Source organism: Anomaloglossus baeobatrachus, chromosome 11 (assembly GCF_048569485.1).
Source record: "Anomaloglossus baeobatrachus isolate aAnoBae1 chromosome 11, aAnoBae1.hap1, whole genome shotgun sequence".
NCBI lineage: Eukaryota > Metazoa > Chordata > Amphibia > Anura > Aromobatidae > Anomaloglossus > Anomaloglossus baeobatrachus.
Genome location: NC_134363.1, coordinates 35,410,259 through 35,424,250, shown reverse-complemented (window position 1 = coordinate 35,424,250; position 13,992 = coordinate 35,410,259). Strand labels below are relative to the sequence as shown.

Below are 13,992 nucleotides of genomic sequence, written 5' to 3'. Positions count from 1 at the left end.
AAGGTGCATTTTTATTTTTCCTCCTGGAGATGGCGCCACTTGTGGACATTGGCTGGTACTGCAGTACACAATGCTGCAATACCAGGGACTGCCCATGATTACTCATGTCTATTCCAATGCTGCCAGGTGATAATAATATAACTAAAAAATAATATTTTTATAACAATAATGATGATACTAGATTATATTTATCATTGTTAATAATAATAACGATGATGATGATGATGATGAATGAGGAAATAATAAGAATGAAGAAAAGAAAAATGAAGGAAGAATAAGAAGAATGAATGAATTAATGAAGAAAGGAGGAAGGAAGGAGGAAGACGGAAGGAGGAAGAAAGAACGAAGGAGAAGGAAGGTGGAAGAAGGAGGGAGGAAGAAAGAAGGAGGAACAAGGACCAGGAAGAAGGAAAGAGGAAGAAGGAGGAAGGAGGAAGAAGGAGGAGGAAGAAAGAAGGAAGGAGGAAAAAGGAAGAAGGAAGAAAGAAAGAGGAAAAAGGAAGGATAAAAAAAGGAGGAAGAAGGAAGGAAGCCAAAAGAAAGAAGGAGGAAGAAGGAATAAGGAAGGAGGAAGAAAAAAGAAGGAAGAAAGAAGGAGGGAAGAAGGATGGAGGAAGAAAGAAGAAGGAAGGAGGAAGAAGGAAGGAAGAAGGAAGGTGAAAGAAGGAAGGATAAAGAAAGAGAAAGAAGGAAGGAAGGAGAAAGAAAAGAAAAAAAGAAAGGAAGAAAGACTAAGGAATGAGGAAGAAAAAGGAGGAAGAAAGAAGGAGGGAAGAAGGATGGAGGAACAAGGATGGAGGAAGATGTATGGAGGAAAAAAGAAGGAGGAAGAAGGTTGGAGGAAGGAGGAAGGAGAAAGAAGGAAGGAAGGAGACAGAAGAAAGGAAGGAGAAAGAAGGAAGGAAGAGAAAGAAGGCAGGAAGGAGAAAGAAAAGAAAAAAAAGGAAGAAAGACTAAGGAATGAGGAAGAAAGAAGGAGGAAGAAAGAAGGAGGGAAGAAGGATGGAGGAACAAGGATGGAGGAAGATGTATGGAGGAAAAAAGAAGGAGGTAGAAGGTTGAAGGAAGGAGGAAGAAGGAAGGAGGAAGAAGGAAGGAAGATGGAAGAAGGAAGGAGAAAGAAGGAAGGAAGATGGAAGAAGGAAGGAGAAAGAAGAAAGGAGAAAGGAAAGAAAAAAGAAAGGAAGAAAGGAATGAGGAAGAAAATGGAGGAAGAAAGGAGGGAAGAAGGATGGAGGAACAAGGATGGAGGAAGATGTATGGAGGAAAAAAGAAGGAAGAAGGTTGGAGGAAGAAGGAAGGAGGAAGAAGCAGGAAGAAAGAAAGTGGAAGAAGAAAGGAGAAAGAAGGAAGGAGGAATAAGGAACAAAGAAGGAAGGATGGAGGAAAAAGAACGAATGAGGAAGAAGAAAGAAGGAAGGAGAAGAGAGATGGAAGAAGGAAGTAGAAAGAAGGAAGGGGGGAAGGAAGAATCCCCCACAAATTCATATATTATGGGATCAACATTATTTTTGTAAATGGGTTTCATTAAAAAATTTTCACCATTTGCACTTTTGTGTTGTACTGTGTATTGTTGGGGGTAGAAGGAGTTAAGTGGGAATCGGTCAGCGAGTTACCAGACAGAGTTTGCAGCTCTTTTATCTGGCTTTTACTGATGTTAGCTTAGTTGCTTACTGACCACATAATGCAGTCTGTAAGAAACAAAAAGTTAGATATTTTCTATAAGAACAAGCTCAGTGACTGATTCTTAGTTAATCTCATTCTGCATCCAGCAATGTGCATGCAAAAAACAGACTTAAAATCCAGTGCACAACTTCTAATGAAACCCAGTTGTAAGAGTCATTTTTAGTGTGTTTAAGGGAAACTGTCAGGTCCACCAACACCATTAACCTTCAAATATAGATTAATCAGCGATGACTGAAGCGGCTCCGGCACGCCTCAAAGACTGAAAACACTTCTATTACTTCACTTACCACTTCTAATAACGGCATTATTATTTTTCAGCCGCATTGAATGGCATTATTATTGATGGGGGACACTGAGCATTATTTTTGATGGGGGACACTCTGGGCATTATTATTGATGGGGGTCATTCTGGCCATTATTATCGATGGAGGGGCACTGTGGGCATTATTATTGATTGGAGGGGACACTGTGGGCATTATTACCAATAGGGGGGACACTGTGGGCATGATTACCGATGGGAGGGGACACTCTGGCCATTATTACCGATGGGAGGGGACACTCTGGCCATTATTACCAATGGGAGGGGACACTCTGGCCATTATTACCGATGGGAGGGGACACTCTGGCCATTATTACCGATGGGAGGGGACACTCTGGCCATTATTACCGATGGGAGGGGACACTCTGGCCATTATTACCGATGGGGGGGACACTCTGGCCATTATTACCGATGGGGGGGGGACACTCTTGGCATTATTACTGATGGGGAGGACACTCTGGCCATTATTATAAATGGGGGGGACAAAATCATGGGGGGCACTTTAGGCATTTTTATTGGTGGGGAGACACTGGGAGCATTATTATTGATGAGGGGATGCTGTGGGCATTATTATCGATGGGGGGCACTTTAAGCATTTTTATTGATGGGGGGACACTCTGAATATTATTATTGATGGATGGGTTACTCTGGGCATTATTACTCATTAGCAGAGCACTATTAGTATTATTAGTAGTAAGTTGACTGCAGAATTAATTAACTGAACAAGTGAGTTAACTAAAAATCCATCAGTGAGCTCTTCCTATATGTCCAATGGGAAAGTTTGCAACTTTTTCTATCTGTTATTTTTAGCTCCTCTCAGCTGATTTCTAGCCACAGACCACATCAGAGTTCACTGTGCATGGAAATAAAGTGCCTTTAAATCATTTTTTATGAAACCCAACTGCAAAAATTATTTTCAGCCCCAAAATACATGCATTTAAGCAAAAAAAAAAAATTGTCCCCAGAGATGGACAACCATTTTAAGATCTCCCTTATATCGTACGGTGGAACCCTAGAAACAATATGGAAATATTTTTTTTTTCCAACGTTCCAAAAAATATAGAAAATATATTCGATTAATTCGTTGTAATTAACGGTGAAATTAAGAAATACAGCTCATCCTGCAAAAAAAAAGTCCAAAAAATGCGGAAAGGCAAAAAAAAAAATAACTCGAGGGGTTAAAGAAACATGCTGAATATGCCAAATGATGGAGCACCTAGGCTGTATGTCTCTTTCAGCCTGCGGCTATGTGACATATGAGAGTCTGCCGCCGTCTAATTTACCTTATTACTGGCCCTCCTTGTTTTCGTACCTCTACTTATTATGCATTTAATGGAACTTCCCCGGATCTAAATTCTAAAACTAACAACTGTGAAATGTAAGAGGGAAATTAGCCGTGTTTCACGCCTCCAGGGTTCCTCCATCTCCGCCACCTAACAAGTTTTCATTTAACAGATATGAATCGGAATAGGTCAAATATATTGTAAATCTTAAGAGATTCCATAAACTGGAGTGCGATTTATTCCAACACCTTCCCCGGTCGCGCGGACAGATCTGTCAACTTTACAAGAGATTGCAGGTCTGATCGACACCAAAATATGGCAAAGGGAGAAGTTCGGATGAAGTTTATTGCAGAGATAACAGTTTATCATTATAGGGGCTGACTGGTGAAAATGATTTATCACCAATACCTTGGATCCGCACCGATCAATGGAACAGGGAACTTTTATCCATGTTAGCCCGAGTTCACATGACCAGTAATCATCCGTTAGAACAGATCCGTTGGCAAAAAAGTTGTGGAAACAAAGCTGTTGTCTGTTTTGAAAAATCTGTTTTTTTCCAACATTGGAAAGAAATTTTTCCCAACTGTTTATAGAATAAGCAATAACTTGCTGATCTTTGGTGTTTGACTGATATTGGGTGGCTTATGTTTGGGTGTTCAACCCCCAACGATCTCAGAATCGGAGTCCCGGATCCCCTAGAATGAGGTTCTCCAGATCTCCATCTTGAACCTCTGCACCATTCACTGTCTATGGGATTAGTGGAGCTCTGAGCATGACTTTTTCGCTCCATTCCATGGATAATGAAAAGCGTGGAAGTCGAGCTTGTGTACCTCTTCCACATTAAAGTCTGGCTCTTTGGGTGCAGGAGCCATGATCACGGGATTGTTTGTGGATCCCAGCTAAAGGGTAAACACTAAATGATCCCTTTTATCAAGCAAAGGGGAAATATTGATGTAGAAGTACTTCTTACTCCAATTATAAGTTTCTAGGATTCATGAGAATTAAAAAAATGCACAGGCATGTAATTTCCAAAGCTCTCCAAATGATTTTAAGGAGAAACAAATCTTTTATAGTCCTCAGAAATATAGGCATACCGTGCATAAATCTAGGTGTTTCTTACATGATAGCAAATAATAGAATACATAACTGCATAGTAAGTAATGATACTCCCAGCATCTACCCAGCTCAGCCACATCCCCTAAACAAGTCTTTGTTCCAAAAGTGAAATCTCATACCCCAAGAACAGTTTGGCTGGCCTGAAGACATTAACTCTTTCCTTACTTTAACACTTGCAATTTTGGGAAAACCCCTTTTAAAAGTTTAGACATTGACGTTTGGGCGGCTACCTCCTATGTTTTGCTGACACATGCCAAGAGGAGGCATCTTAATAATTCTGGAGACAGAAAACTCCGGTAATATTATAGTTTAGGTTTATAGGCTGTTCAGTGATAAAGAGAAGGTAAGAATATATCTGATATTATATTATATACACAGAATCTTGTACACTGCGCGCAGACAATGTCTAATATCCACAAAAGAAACAATGTAAGTAGTAATCGTAAGTCTCCTCCATTGTGTCTGATCCTCTACGTGCTGTTCTACAGGATATCTGTGATGTTCTGGGTTTTACACAGTTTATATTTCAGTATTTTCTTACATTCAGTCACTCAATATAATGACAAATCACCAGTTCTTTTAGGTGTTAGTAGAGCAATTATTGCTTTCAGTCAGACAAAAGTAATCGATTCACTGAATTTCTGTGTTTCCAGAGAAAAGGTCAATTGCATCCTCAAAAAACAAGACGGAGAGGTAATCAGGACGGATGAATAGGAGAGTGATCCCAGGAGCTGCTGATCGCAAGATGGGAGGTCCTGTCTGCACCCAACACCACCACGGACAAGCACAACCGCTCCACCAACACGTACAAGGACAACCGCTCCACCAATACGTACAAAGACACCCACTCCACCAGCACGTACAAAGACACCCGCTCCACCAACACGTACAAAGACACCAGTTTCCTCAGTCACCAATCCTGAGCAATAAAGAAGTGAAATCTATCAACTCTTTCATATCCATCTCTCTATCTATCCATCTTTATCCATCTGTATCCATCCATCTCTGTATCCATCCATCCACCTCTGTATCCATCCATCCAGCCATCTGTATCCATCTATCCATCCATCTCTGTATCCGTCCTTCTCTCCATCTGTCCATCTGTCCATCCCTCCATTAGTCTGTCCATTCCTCTGTCCGTCCGTCCCTCCATCCGTCCGTCTGTCTGTCCCTCCCTTTCTCCGTCCCTCCCTCCATCCGTCCGTCCTTCCGTCTGTCCGTCCCACCTTCCGGCCCTCCCTCCCTCCGTCAGTCCGTCCCACCGACAGTCCGTCTCACCGACAGTCCGTCTCACCGACAGTTCGTCCCACCGACAGTCCGTCCCGACAGTCCGTCCCACCGACAGTCCGTCCCACCGTCCGGTCCTGCCTCCATCCATCCCTCCATCTCTCCGTTCCTCCCTCAATCCATCCCTTCATCAGTCCATCCCTCTGTCCATCCCTCTGTCTGTCAGTCCGTCCGCCCGGCTCTCCCTCAGTCTATCCCTCCCTCCATCTCTCCGTCCGTCCCTCCATCCATCCCTCTGTCAGTCCATCCCTCCGTCAGTCAGTCCGACCGTCCCTCTGTCCGTCCGTCCCTCCCTCCATCCGTCCCTCCTTCCATCCCTTCGTTCATCCATCCATCTATCATCCATCCTTCCATCATCCATATCTCCATCATCCATCCCTCTGTCCATAAATCTACCCATCCCTTTTGTGTATCACTCAAAAAAAGATATGACATAAAAGGATATGTGTTTACTTTCTGTGATCTATCATTTATTATATATTCAAAAATACCCATCTACCTAATATATATGTTACTATATAATATCTATCACTATCTTTTTATCTATCCGTCTGTTTTTGCTTATCCCTCTCTAATAAATATCTCTCTATTACATATCTAATATCTATTGATCTATTTAATAACTATCTCATCAATAAATAAAAATATATATTTTTATTATTTTATTCTTTGTTATTAATCATCTATTTATCTATCTCATATCTGTCTAATACGGTTTCTTGTATCTCTCTGATAAATATCTATTTATCCATCTCACATCCGTCTATCGTCTTTTTCACAGCTAATATCTCTTGATCTAGCTATTATCCGTTTACCTATTTCTAGCTAATGGGTATACAGTATATCTATCTACTTCCTTACTCAGTTTCTTATAGCTCTCATAAATACCAGTTATTCTCATATATGTTTTTTATTTTGTAATATCCATTTAATAAATATCTACTTAATATGAAATTATATATTTAAGTGCATTTATCTTTCTATCTAACTGCTTTATAAAGACATCTTGTTATATTTATACTTACCTACTTCATATCTCTCTGTTTCTGTGTCTCATGAATATCTATTTGTCAAAGCATATCTTGCATATACTGTATCTTCCCACCTATTTGATATGTTACTGTAGATATGTAATAATTCTGGTTTAGCTGTGCTATATTTAGGATCAAATAGTTTTAACCCTCCTGTAGCCTGCGATAACCTTTATACTCAAGTAATGCTAATGCTCCCATCAATAGAGTTAATCAAGGGCAATAATAGATGAAAGCCAAAGAGTGATAAGACAAAAAATGTTTTTTGGTAAAAAAAAAAGTTAAGAATTGAAAAAAAAAACAAAACAAAATATTGTTTAAGTACGATAATATGCAAATACTGACCTAAAATATGGCATGAGCTTTAGTTACATTCATTGGTAATGTATAACATGTTAGAACATGGCATTGATTAGCTTAAAATTCAGTAGATTCTATAATACATTTTTTATAAATTGAAAACTTCAGATATTTCAGTGCCTCCTAATAGAAAATGAAAACAAATATATTTTAGGGAACCGCAATGGGTACGGCACCAGACCCTATAATTCTGTGTGCAGAAATGGTGATGTTTGTATGCATATTCTCACTGTATCCAAGTAAAATCTCCAGGTCTGATGACTTTTAGTCAAAAGGGAAATTATACAAGATATCTAATATGTTAGAACATTGCATTGATTATCTTAAAAATCAGTAGATTCTACAACACAAATTGAAAACTTCAGATATTTCGGTGCCTTCTAATATTAAATGGAAACAAATATATTTTAGGAACCGCAATGGGTCCGGCACCAGAGTCTATAATTCTGTGTGGAGAAATAGTGATGTTTGTATGCATATTCTCGCTGTATCTAAGTAAAATCTCTAGATCTGATGACTTTTAGTCGAAAGGGAAATTATACAAGATATCTAATATGTTAGAACATTGCATTGATTATCTTAAAAATCAGTAGATTCTACAACACAAATTGAAAACTTCAGATATTTCGGTGCCTTCTAATATTAAATGGAAACAAATATATTTTAGGAACCGCAATGGGTCCGGCACCAGAGTCTATAATTCTGTGTGGAGAAATAGTGATGTTTGTATGCATATTCTCGCTGTATCTAAGTAAAATCTCTAGATCTGATGACTTTTAGTCGAAAGGGAAATTATACAAGATATCTAATATGTTAGAACATTGTATTGAGTAGCTTAAAAATCAGTAGATTCTACAACACAAATTGAAAACTTCAGATATTTCAGTGCCTTCTAATATTAAATGGAAACAAATATATTTTAGGGAACCGCAAAGGGTCCGAAACCAGAGCCTATAATTCTGTGTGCTGAAATAGTGATGTTTGTATGCATATCCTCGCTGTATCTAAGTAAAATCTCTATATCTGATAATCTTTAGTCCAAATAGAAATTATACAAGATGTCTAAAATGTTAGAACATTGTTTGAATATAATAATATGCAAATACGGACCTAAAATGTGGCACTGAGCTTTAGTTACATTCATTGGTATTGTAAAATATGTTAGAACATTTTATTGATTAGCTTAAAAGTTTAGTAGATTCTACAACACATTGTTTATAAATTGAAAACTTCCGATATTTCAGTGCCTTGAAACAAATATAATTTAGAGAACCGCAATGGGTACGGCACCAGGGCCTATACTTTTGTGTGCAGAAATGGTGATGTTTGTATGCATACTCTCTCTTTATATCTGATGATATTTAGTCCAAATGGAAATTATACAAGATATCAAGCATACAGATAGTTAATGTTTCAAATTTTATAAAAGGTCGGCAAAACTAAAAATATATCAGGTGCACAGGGTTGGGTACGTGCATTGTCAAATGAGGATTGTGCAAAAATAATAACATTAAGGATGCAGATGGGTCATTCACTACTTTGCAGGTGCACATAGCTCAGTATAGTGGAGGTGATTATGTCTCAGAACACAAGGCATATTACAGAGGATGTTATACAATTCAGTGCACAGGGAGGTTGGTAAAACAAGGATTATTACCTGGCTGCCAAGAACAGCACACAGCTGACTGCCAGATAAGCCAACAACATGAAGAGCCAGACAGCAGGAGAGAAAGGATCCAGAAAGGAGAAGTACCCAGGCTTCCGGCCCTGTGGGAGACATGGGAATATATACAGGAGGGAACATATGTATACAGGAGGTACAGTGAGCGGGTTCGGGTGTACAATACAGAAAAGAGCACGGAGAGAAGGGTGTACACATCAATGACAATATCGAGCGGGAAGGTATTAGCAGTCAGAAGAGATTACAATATATCAGTGTAAGAAGTATCCTGGATGGGGAGTCTAATAGATACAACCTGAGATGAGCAGTGGCACAGAAGCGCTGCTTATCTCTTACTGTAAAGGCGGTACGTTGCAAGCCACTTTTGCGGAAAGTTGGGTTTTTTTGCCTGGGCAAACCAATATTGACTAAGATGTAGAGTCCCACACTAAAAAAGAAGTTCTGCAGCAGCTGCATTGTGTTTTGTGCCCCAGTGAATAAGGAACTTTGTAATACCACTCCTCAGAAGCTCTTAATACATTCCTCAGATACTGCAGGACCTCACAATATGCTGCACCTGCTGCAGAACTTCTTAAAGGGGTGGCCTAATACTGTCGAAATGCATCGGGCAGCGGCTTTATGAAAAGGGAAACTGCAAAACAGTGTGAAATATAGTAATGGCTATATATATATATATATATGGACACTTCTATAACTTACATGTGTCACAAGAGGACTCCTTTAATTAGCACCAAGCTGCCACCAACCAAACATTGTATATATACACTCTGGCAGCTGCAGAATCTCATAATCCGTCTCAGCTCCTGCAGAACCGAATAAGCCATCTCAACTGCTGCAGAACCTCATAATACACCTCAGCTGCTGCAGAACATCATAATACACCTCAGCTGCTGCAGAACATCATAGTACACCTCAGCTGCTGCAGAATCTCATAATCCATCTCAGCTCCTGCAGAACCGAATAATCCATCTCAACTGCTGCAGAACCTCATAATACACCTCAGCTGCTGCAGAACATCATAATACACCTCAGCTGCTGCAGAACATCATAGTACACCTCAGCTGCTGCAGAACATCATAGTACACCTCAGCTGCTGCAGAATCTCATAATCCATCTCAGCTCCTGCAGAATATCATAGTACACCTCAGCTGCTGCAGAACCTCATAATACACCTCAGCTGCTGCAGAACATCATAGTACACTTCAGCTGCTGCAGAACATCATAGTACACCTCAGCTGCTGCAGAATCTCATAATCCATCTCAGCTCCTGCAGAATATCATAGTACACCTCAGCTGCTGCAGAACCTCATAATACACCTCAGCTGCTGCAGAACATCATAGTACACCTCAGCTGCTGCAGTATATCATAGTACACCTCAGCTGCTGCAGAATATCATAGTACACCTCAGCTGCTGCAGAACATCATAGTACACCTCAGCTGCTGCAGAATATCATAGTACGCCTCAGCTGCTGCAGAACCTCATAATATACCTCAGCTGCTGCAGAATATCATAGTACGCCTCAGCTGCTGCAGAACATCATAGTACACTTCAGCTGCTGCAGAATATCATAGTACACCTCAGCTGCTGCAGAACATCATAGTACACCTCAGCTGCTGCAGAATATCATAATACACCTCAGCTGCTGCAGAATATCATAATACACCTCAGCTGCTGCAGAACATCATAATACACCTCAGCTGCTGCAGAATATCATAATACACCTCAGCTGCTGCAGAATATCATAATACACCTCAGCTGCTGCAGAACATCATAATACACCTCAGCTGCTGCAGAATATCATAATACACCTCAGCTGCTGCAGAATATCATAATACACCTCAGCTGCTGCAAAACATCATAATATACACCTCTGCTCCTGCAGGAGAACATATAACACCTCAGCTGTTGCAGACCCTTAAAATACACCTCAGTTGCTTAAAAATCTCATAATATAAATCTCAGCTGCTGCAGAACCTCATAAAAGAATCTCAGTTGCTGCAGAACACACACCCTTAGATGATTTTTTTTTTTTTAAAGGAAGAGGGCCTTTTACATCAATGATTAGTATGCAAAAAGCCCTCTCACCTACGTATCTTCAAAAAGAGGTTCTGCAGCAGTTGAGGTGTGTATTATAGCAATTATCTTAGCACACATATAATATACAGGAAAGTAGAAGATGCAGGAGAGCCATAAAGTGAAGGAGACGGGTGGCTGCAGCACGGATGAGGAGGAGGAGGAAGACTTGGAGGACCAGTATACAGCAGATACATGAATATCGATGAGGAGGTGGATGTATGAACGAGAGAGGACATGTAGAGGACAGAAGTGGCCGCACAAACTGATGGATGTGTCAATAAAGGGCGTTACTCCCATCTATGTCACAGCATAAAGGTATTGCTACTAATACTGCAACACTGCCATTGGCCAGGAGTGGCGCTCTCTCATATAACCCCACTATTTACAAAATCAATGACAATTGGAGGTCCCAGGATTGGGGTAATAAGCCATTGTTCCCCTAGTCTGCGTGGTCGCACCCTATTCATTGTCTATGGGACTGACGGAGATAGGTCAGACCTTATCAAGCTCCAACTAGACAGAATGGGGGCTCCATACCCTTATTCTATTGGCGGCACCACCTACAATCAAATATTTATCATCCAAGACCCCTTTAAGAATGGTGGTGCATTGCTCTTTCATGGTGGTACCCAGTGGCAGACATGGTGCATTGCTCTTTCATGGTGGTACCCAGTGGCAGACATGGTGCATTGCTCTTTCATGGTGGTACCCAGTGGCAGACATGGTGCATTGCTCTTTCATGGTGGTACCCAGTGGCAGACATGGTGCGTTGCTCTTTCATGGTGGTACCCAGTGGCAGACATGGTGCATTGCTCTTTCATGGTGGTACCCAGTGGCAGACATGGTACATTGCTCTTTCATGGTGGTACCCAGTGGCAGACATGGTGCGTTGCTCTTTCATGGTGGTACCCAGTGGCAGACATGGTGCATTGCTCTTTCATGGTGGTACCCAGTGGCAGACATGGTGCATTGCTCTTTCATGGTGGTACCCAGTGGCAGACATGGTGCGTTGCTCTTTCATGGTGGTACCCAGTGGCAGACATGGTGCGTTGCTCTTTCATGGTGGTACCCAGTGGCAGACATGGTGCATTGCTCTTTCATGGTGGTACCCAGCGACAGACATGGTGTGTTGCTCTTTCATGGTGGTACCCAGTGGCAGACATGGTGCGTTGCTCTTTCATGGTGGTACCCAGTGGCAGACATGGTGCGTTGCTCTTTCATGGTGGTACCCAGTGGCAGACATGGTGCATTGCTCTTTCATGGCGGTACTCAGTGGCAGACATGGTGCGTTGCTCTTTCATGGCGGTACCCAGTGGCAGACATGGTGTGTTGCTCTTTCATGGCGGTACCCAGTGGCACTCAGCAGTCAAACGGAAGACTGCAGGACTACAGCCAGGAACCATGGAGACACATTGTTCTGTGTAGGAGCTGTGGACACATTTTTCATTCTACTCAATGTATCGAGGGTGATGCAAAACTCTTGGCAAATTCCTGGTCTATTTCCTAAAAAGCATGGGCCACTCGTCAGTTCCTCCTGCGGGAGGATCATGACACTGCTCTGAATAAATGATGAGGGTGTCATGACTCAAAGGAAGCGGGAAGAAGCGATGGCAAAGATCAGGTAGAGGACATGTCATGTTTCATCGCGTGTGAGGACTGTACGTGTCTACAAGTATTCTCTACCTCTCATTAACCGGCTTCTCAATACGGACGGGAACTTCTACAAATTGGGCATTTGGGATCAGGCAGTGTCATAGCTGATCTACGTGCACAATTGTGCCCTAAATTAAATTAAAACTTGCCCTAAAACATTTATTTTCGTATGTCAGCACATTATCCAGCAATCTGTGGACCGGCCGAGACACTAAAGGCTACTTTACACACTGCGATATCGGTCCCGATATCGCTAGTGTGCGTACCCGCCCCCATCTGTTGCGCGACACGGGCAAATCGCTGCCCGTGCCGCACAACATCGCCCAGAGCCGTCACACATACTTACCTGTCCGGCGACGTCGCTGTGACCGGCGAACCGCCTCCTTTCTAAGGGGGCGGTCCGTGCGGCGTCACAGCGACGTCACTGAACCGCCGCCCAATCGCAGCGGAGGGGCGGAGATGAGCGGGACGTAACATCCCGCCCACCTCCTTCCTTCCGCATAGCGGCCGGGAGGCAGGTAGGGAGACGTTCCTCGCTCCTGCGGCGTCACACGCAGCGATGTGTGATGCCGCAGGAACGAGGAACAACCTCGTTACTGCTGAAGTAACGATTTTTGGGAATTAGGACCCGTGTAGCCGATTAGCGATAAATCACGCTTTTGCGACGATTTTACATCGCTGAACGCTGTTACACAAAGCTATATCGCTAACGATTGCGGAAGTGCGTCACCAAAACCGTGACCCCAACGACAAAATTCGGGCGATATCGCAGTGTGTAAAGCCCACTTTAGTCTAGTTTATGATGAAAAGAAGGTAAAAATGAAGATGGAGGACAAAAGCAAACATCAAAAGGGAATATGGAAATAATTGGGTTCACACTGCTTTTTCTTTATGGCTTTAGTGGCAGCAGAATGGCATTGACCTCTAATAATAGAGAGCAGGATTTTCTATACCTTTTCCTAGATTTTTCCCTGGTGATCATCTAAAGGTGGCGATTCCAGATTTTCGGAATATGAAGAAATAGAGTAGGCCCTCCTAATGCTGTCCAAACCCCCCAACCCAAGGGTATGTGCACATGATCAGGACCCGTGGGGCCATGAGACTCCTCCACTCGTGCCCACGATTCTGGCTTGGGCAGTTGTGGTCTCTCACTGTGTGTGATAGAGCAGTATGAAGACATGCGGAATATATACAAGGTGTAACCAAAACTTTCCAAGACAGATGAACAAGAAGTATCAAGAAAGTTTACGTGATACTTTGAAAAACCCCCATAGCAGAGCTGGCTGTAGTTCGGAGCAAGAGTCTCAGTGGACCCCTCTTCGCTTTTTCTCTTTTTGATTTTTTTTTTTACTCCTTGTCTTCCTAGGGTTATAGTTTTGTATTTTTCTGTTGACATGACTTTATCAGGGCTTGTTTTCTGAGGTATGAGTTATTGTCACAAGTATCTCACGTCATTAGAAGACTTGTGGCAGCTCTGTTATCTGAGCTTCACATGAAC

General features: G+C 41.9%; 1 protein-coding gene across 3 annotated transcripts in view; it reads right to left on the bottom strand.

Annotated features, from left to right (window-relative positions):
* GRIK5 (glutamate ionotropic receptor kainate type subunit 5) overlaps positions 1–13,992 on the bottom strand; it is a 383,239-nt gene that overhangs the window by 33,978 nt on the left and 335,269 nt on the right. For all 3 annotated transcript variants that reach the window (XM_075328483.1, XM_075328484.1, XM_075328485.1), the window contains one exon: positions 8,740–8,849. In XM_075328483.1, the coding sequence (XP_075184598.1) occupies positions 8,740–8,849 (110 nt within the window). The remainder of the gene's footprint in view (positions 1–8,739; positions 8,850–13,992) is intronic.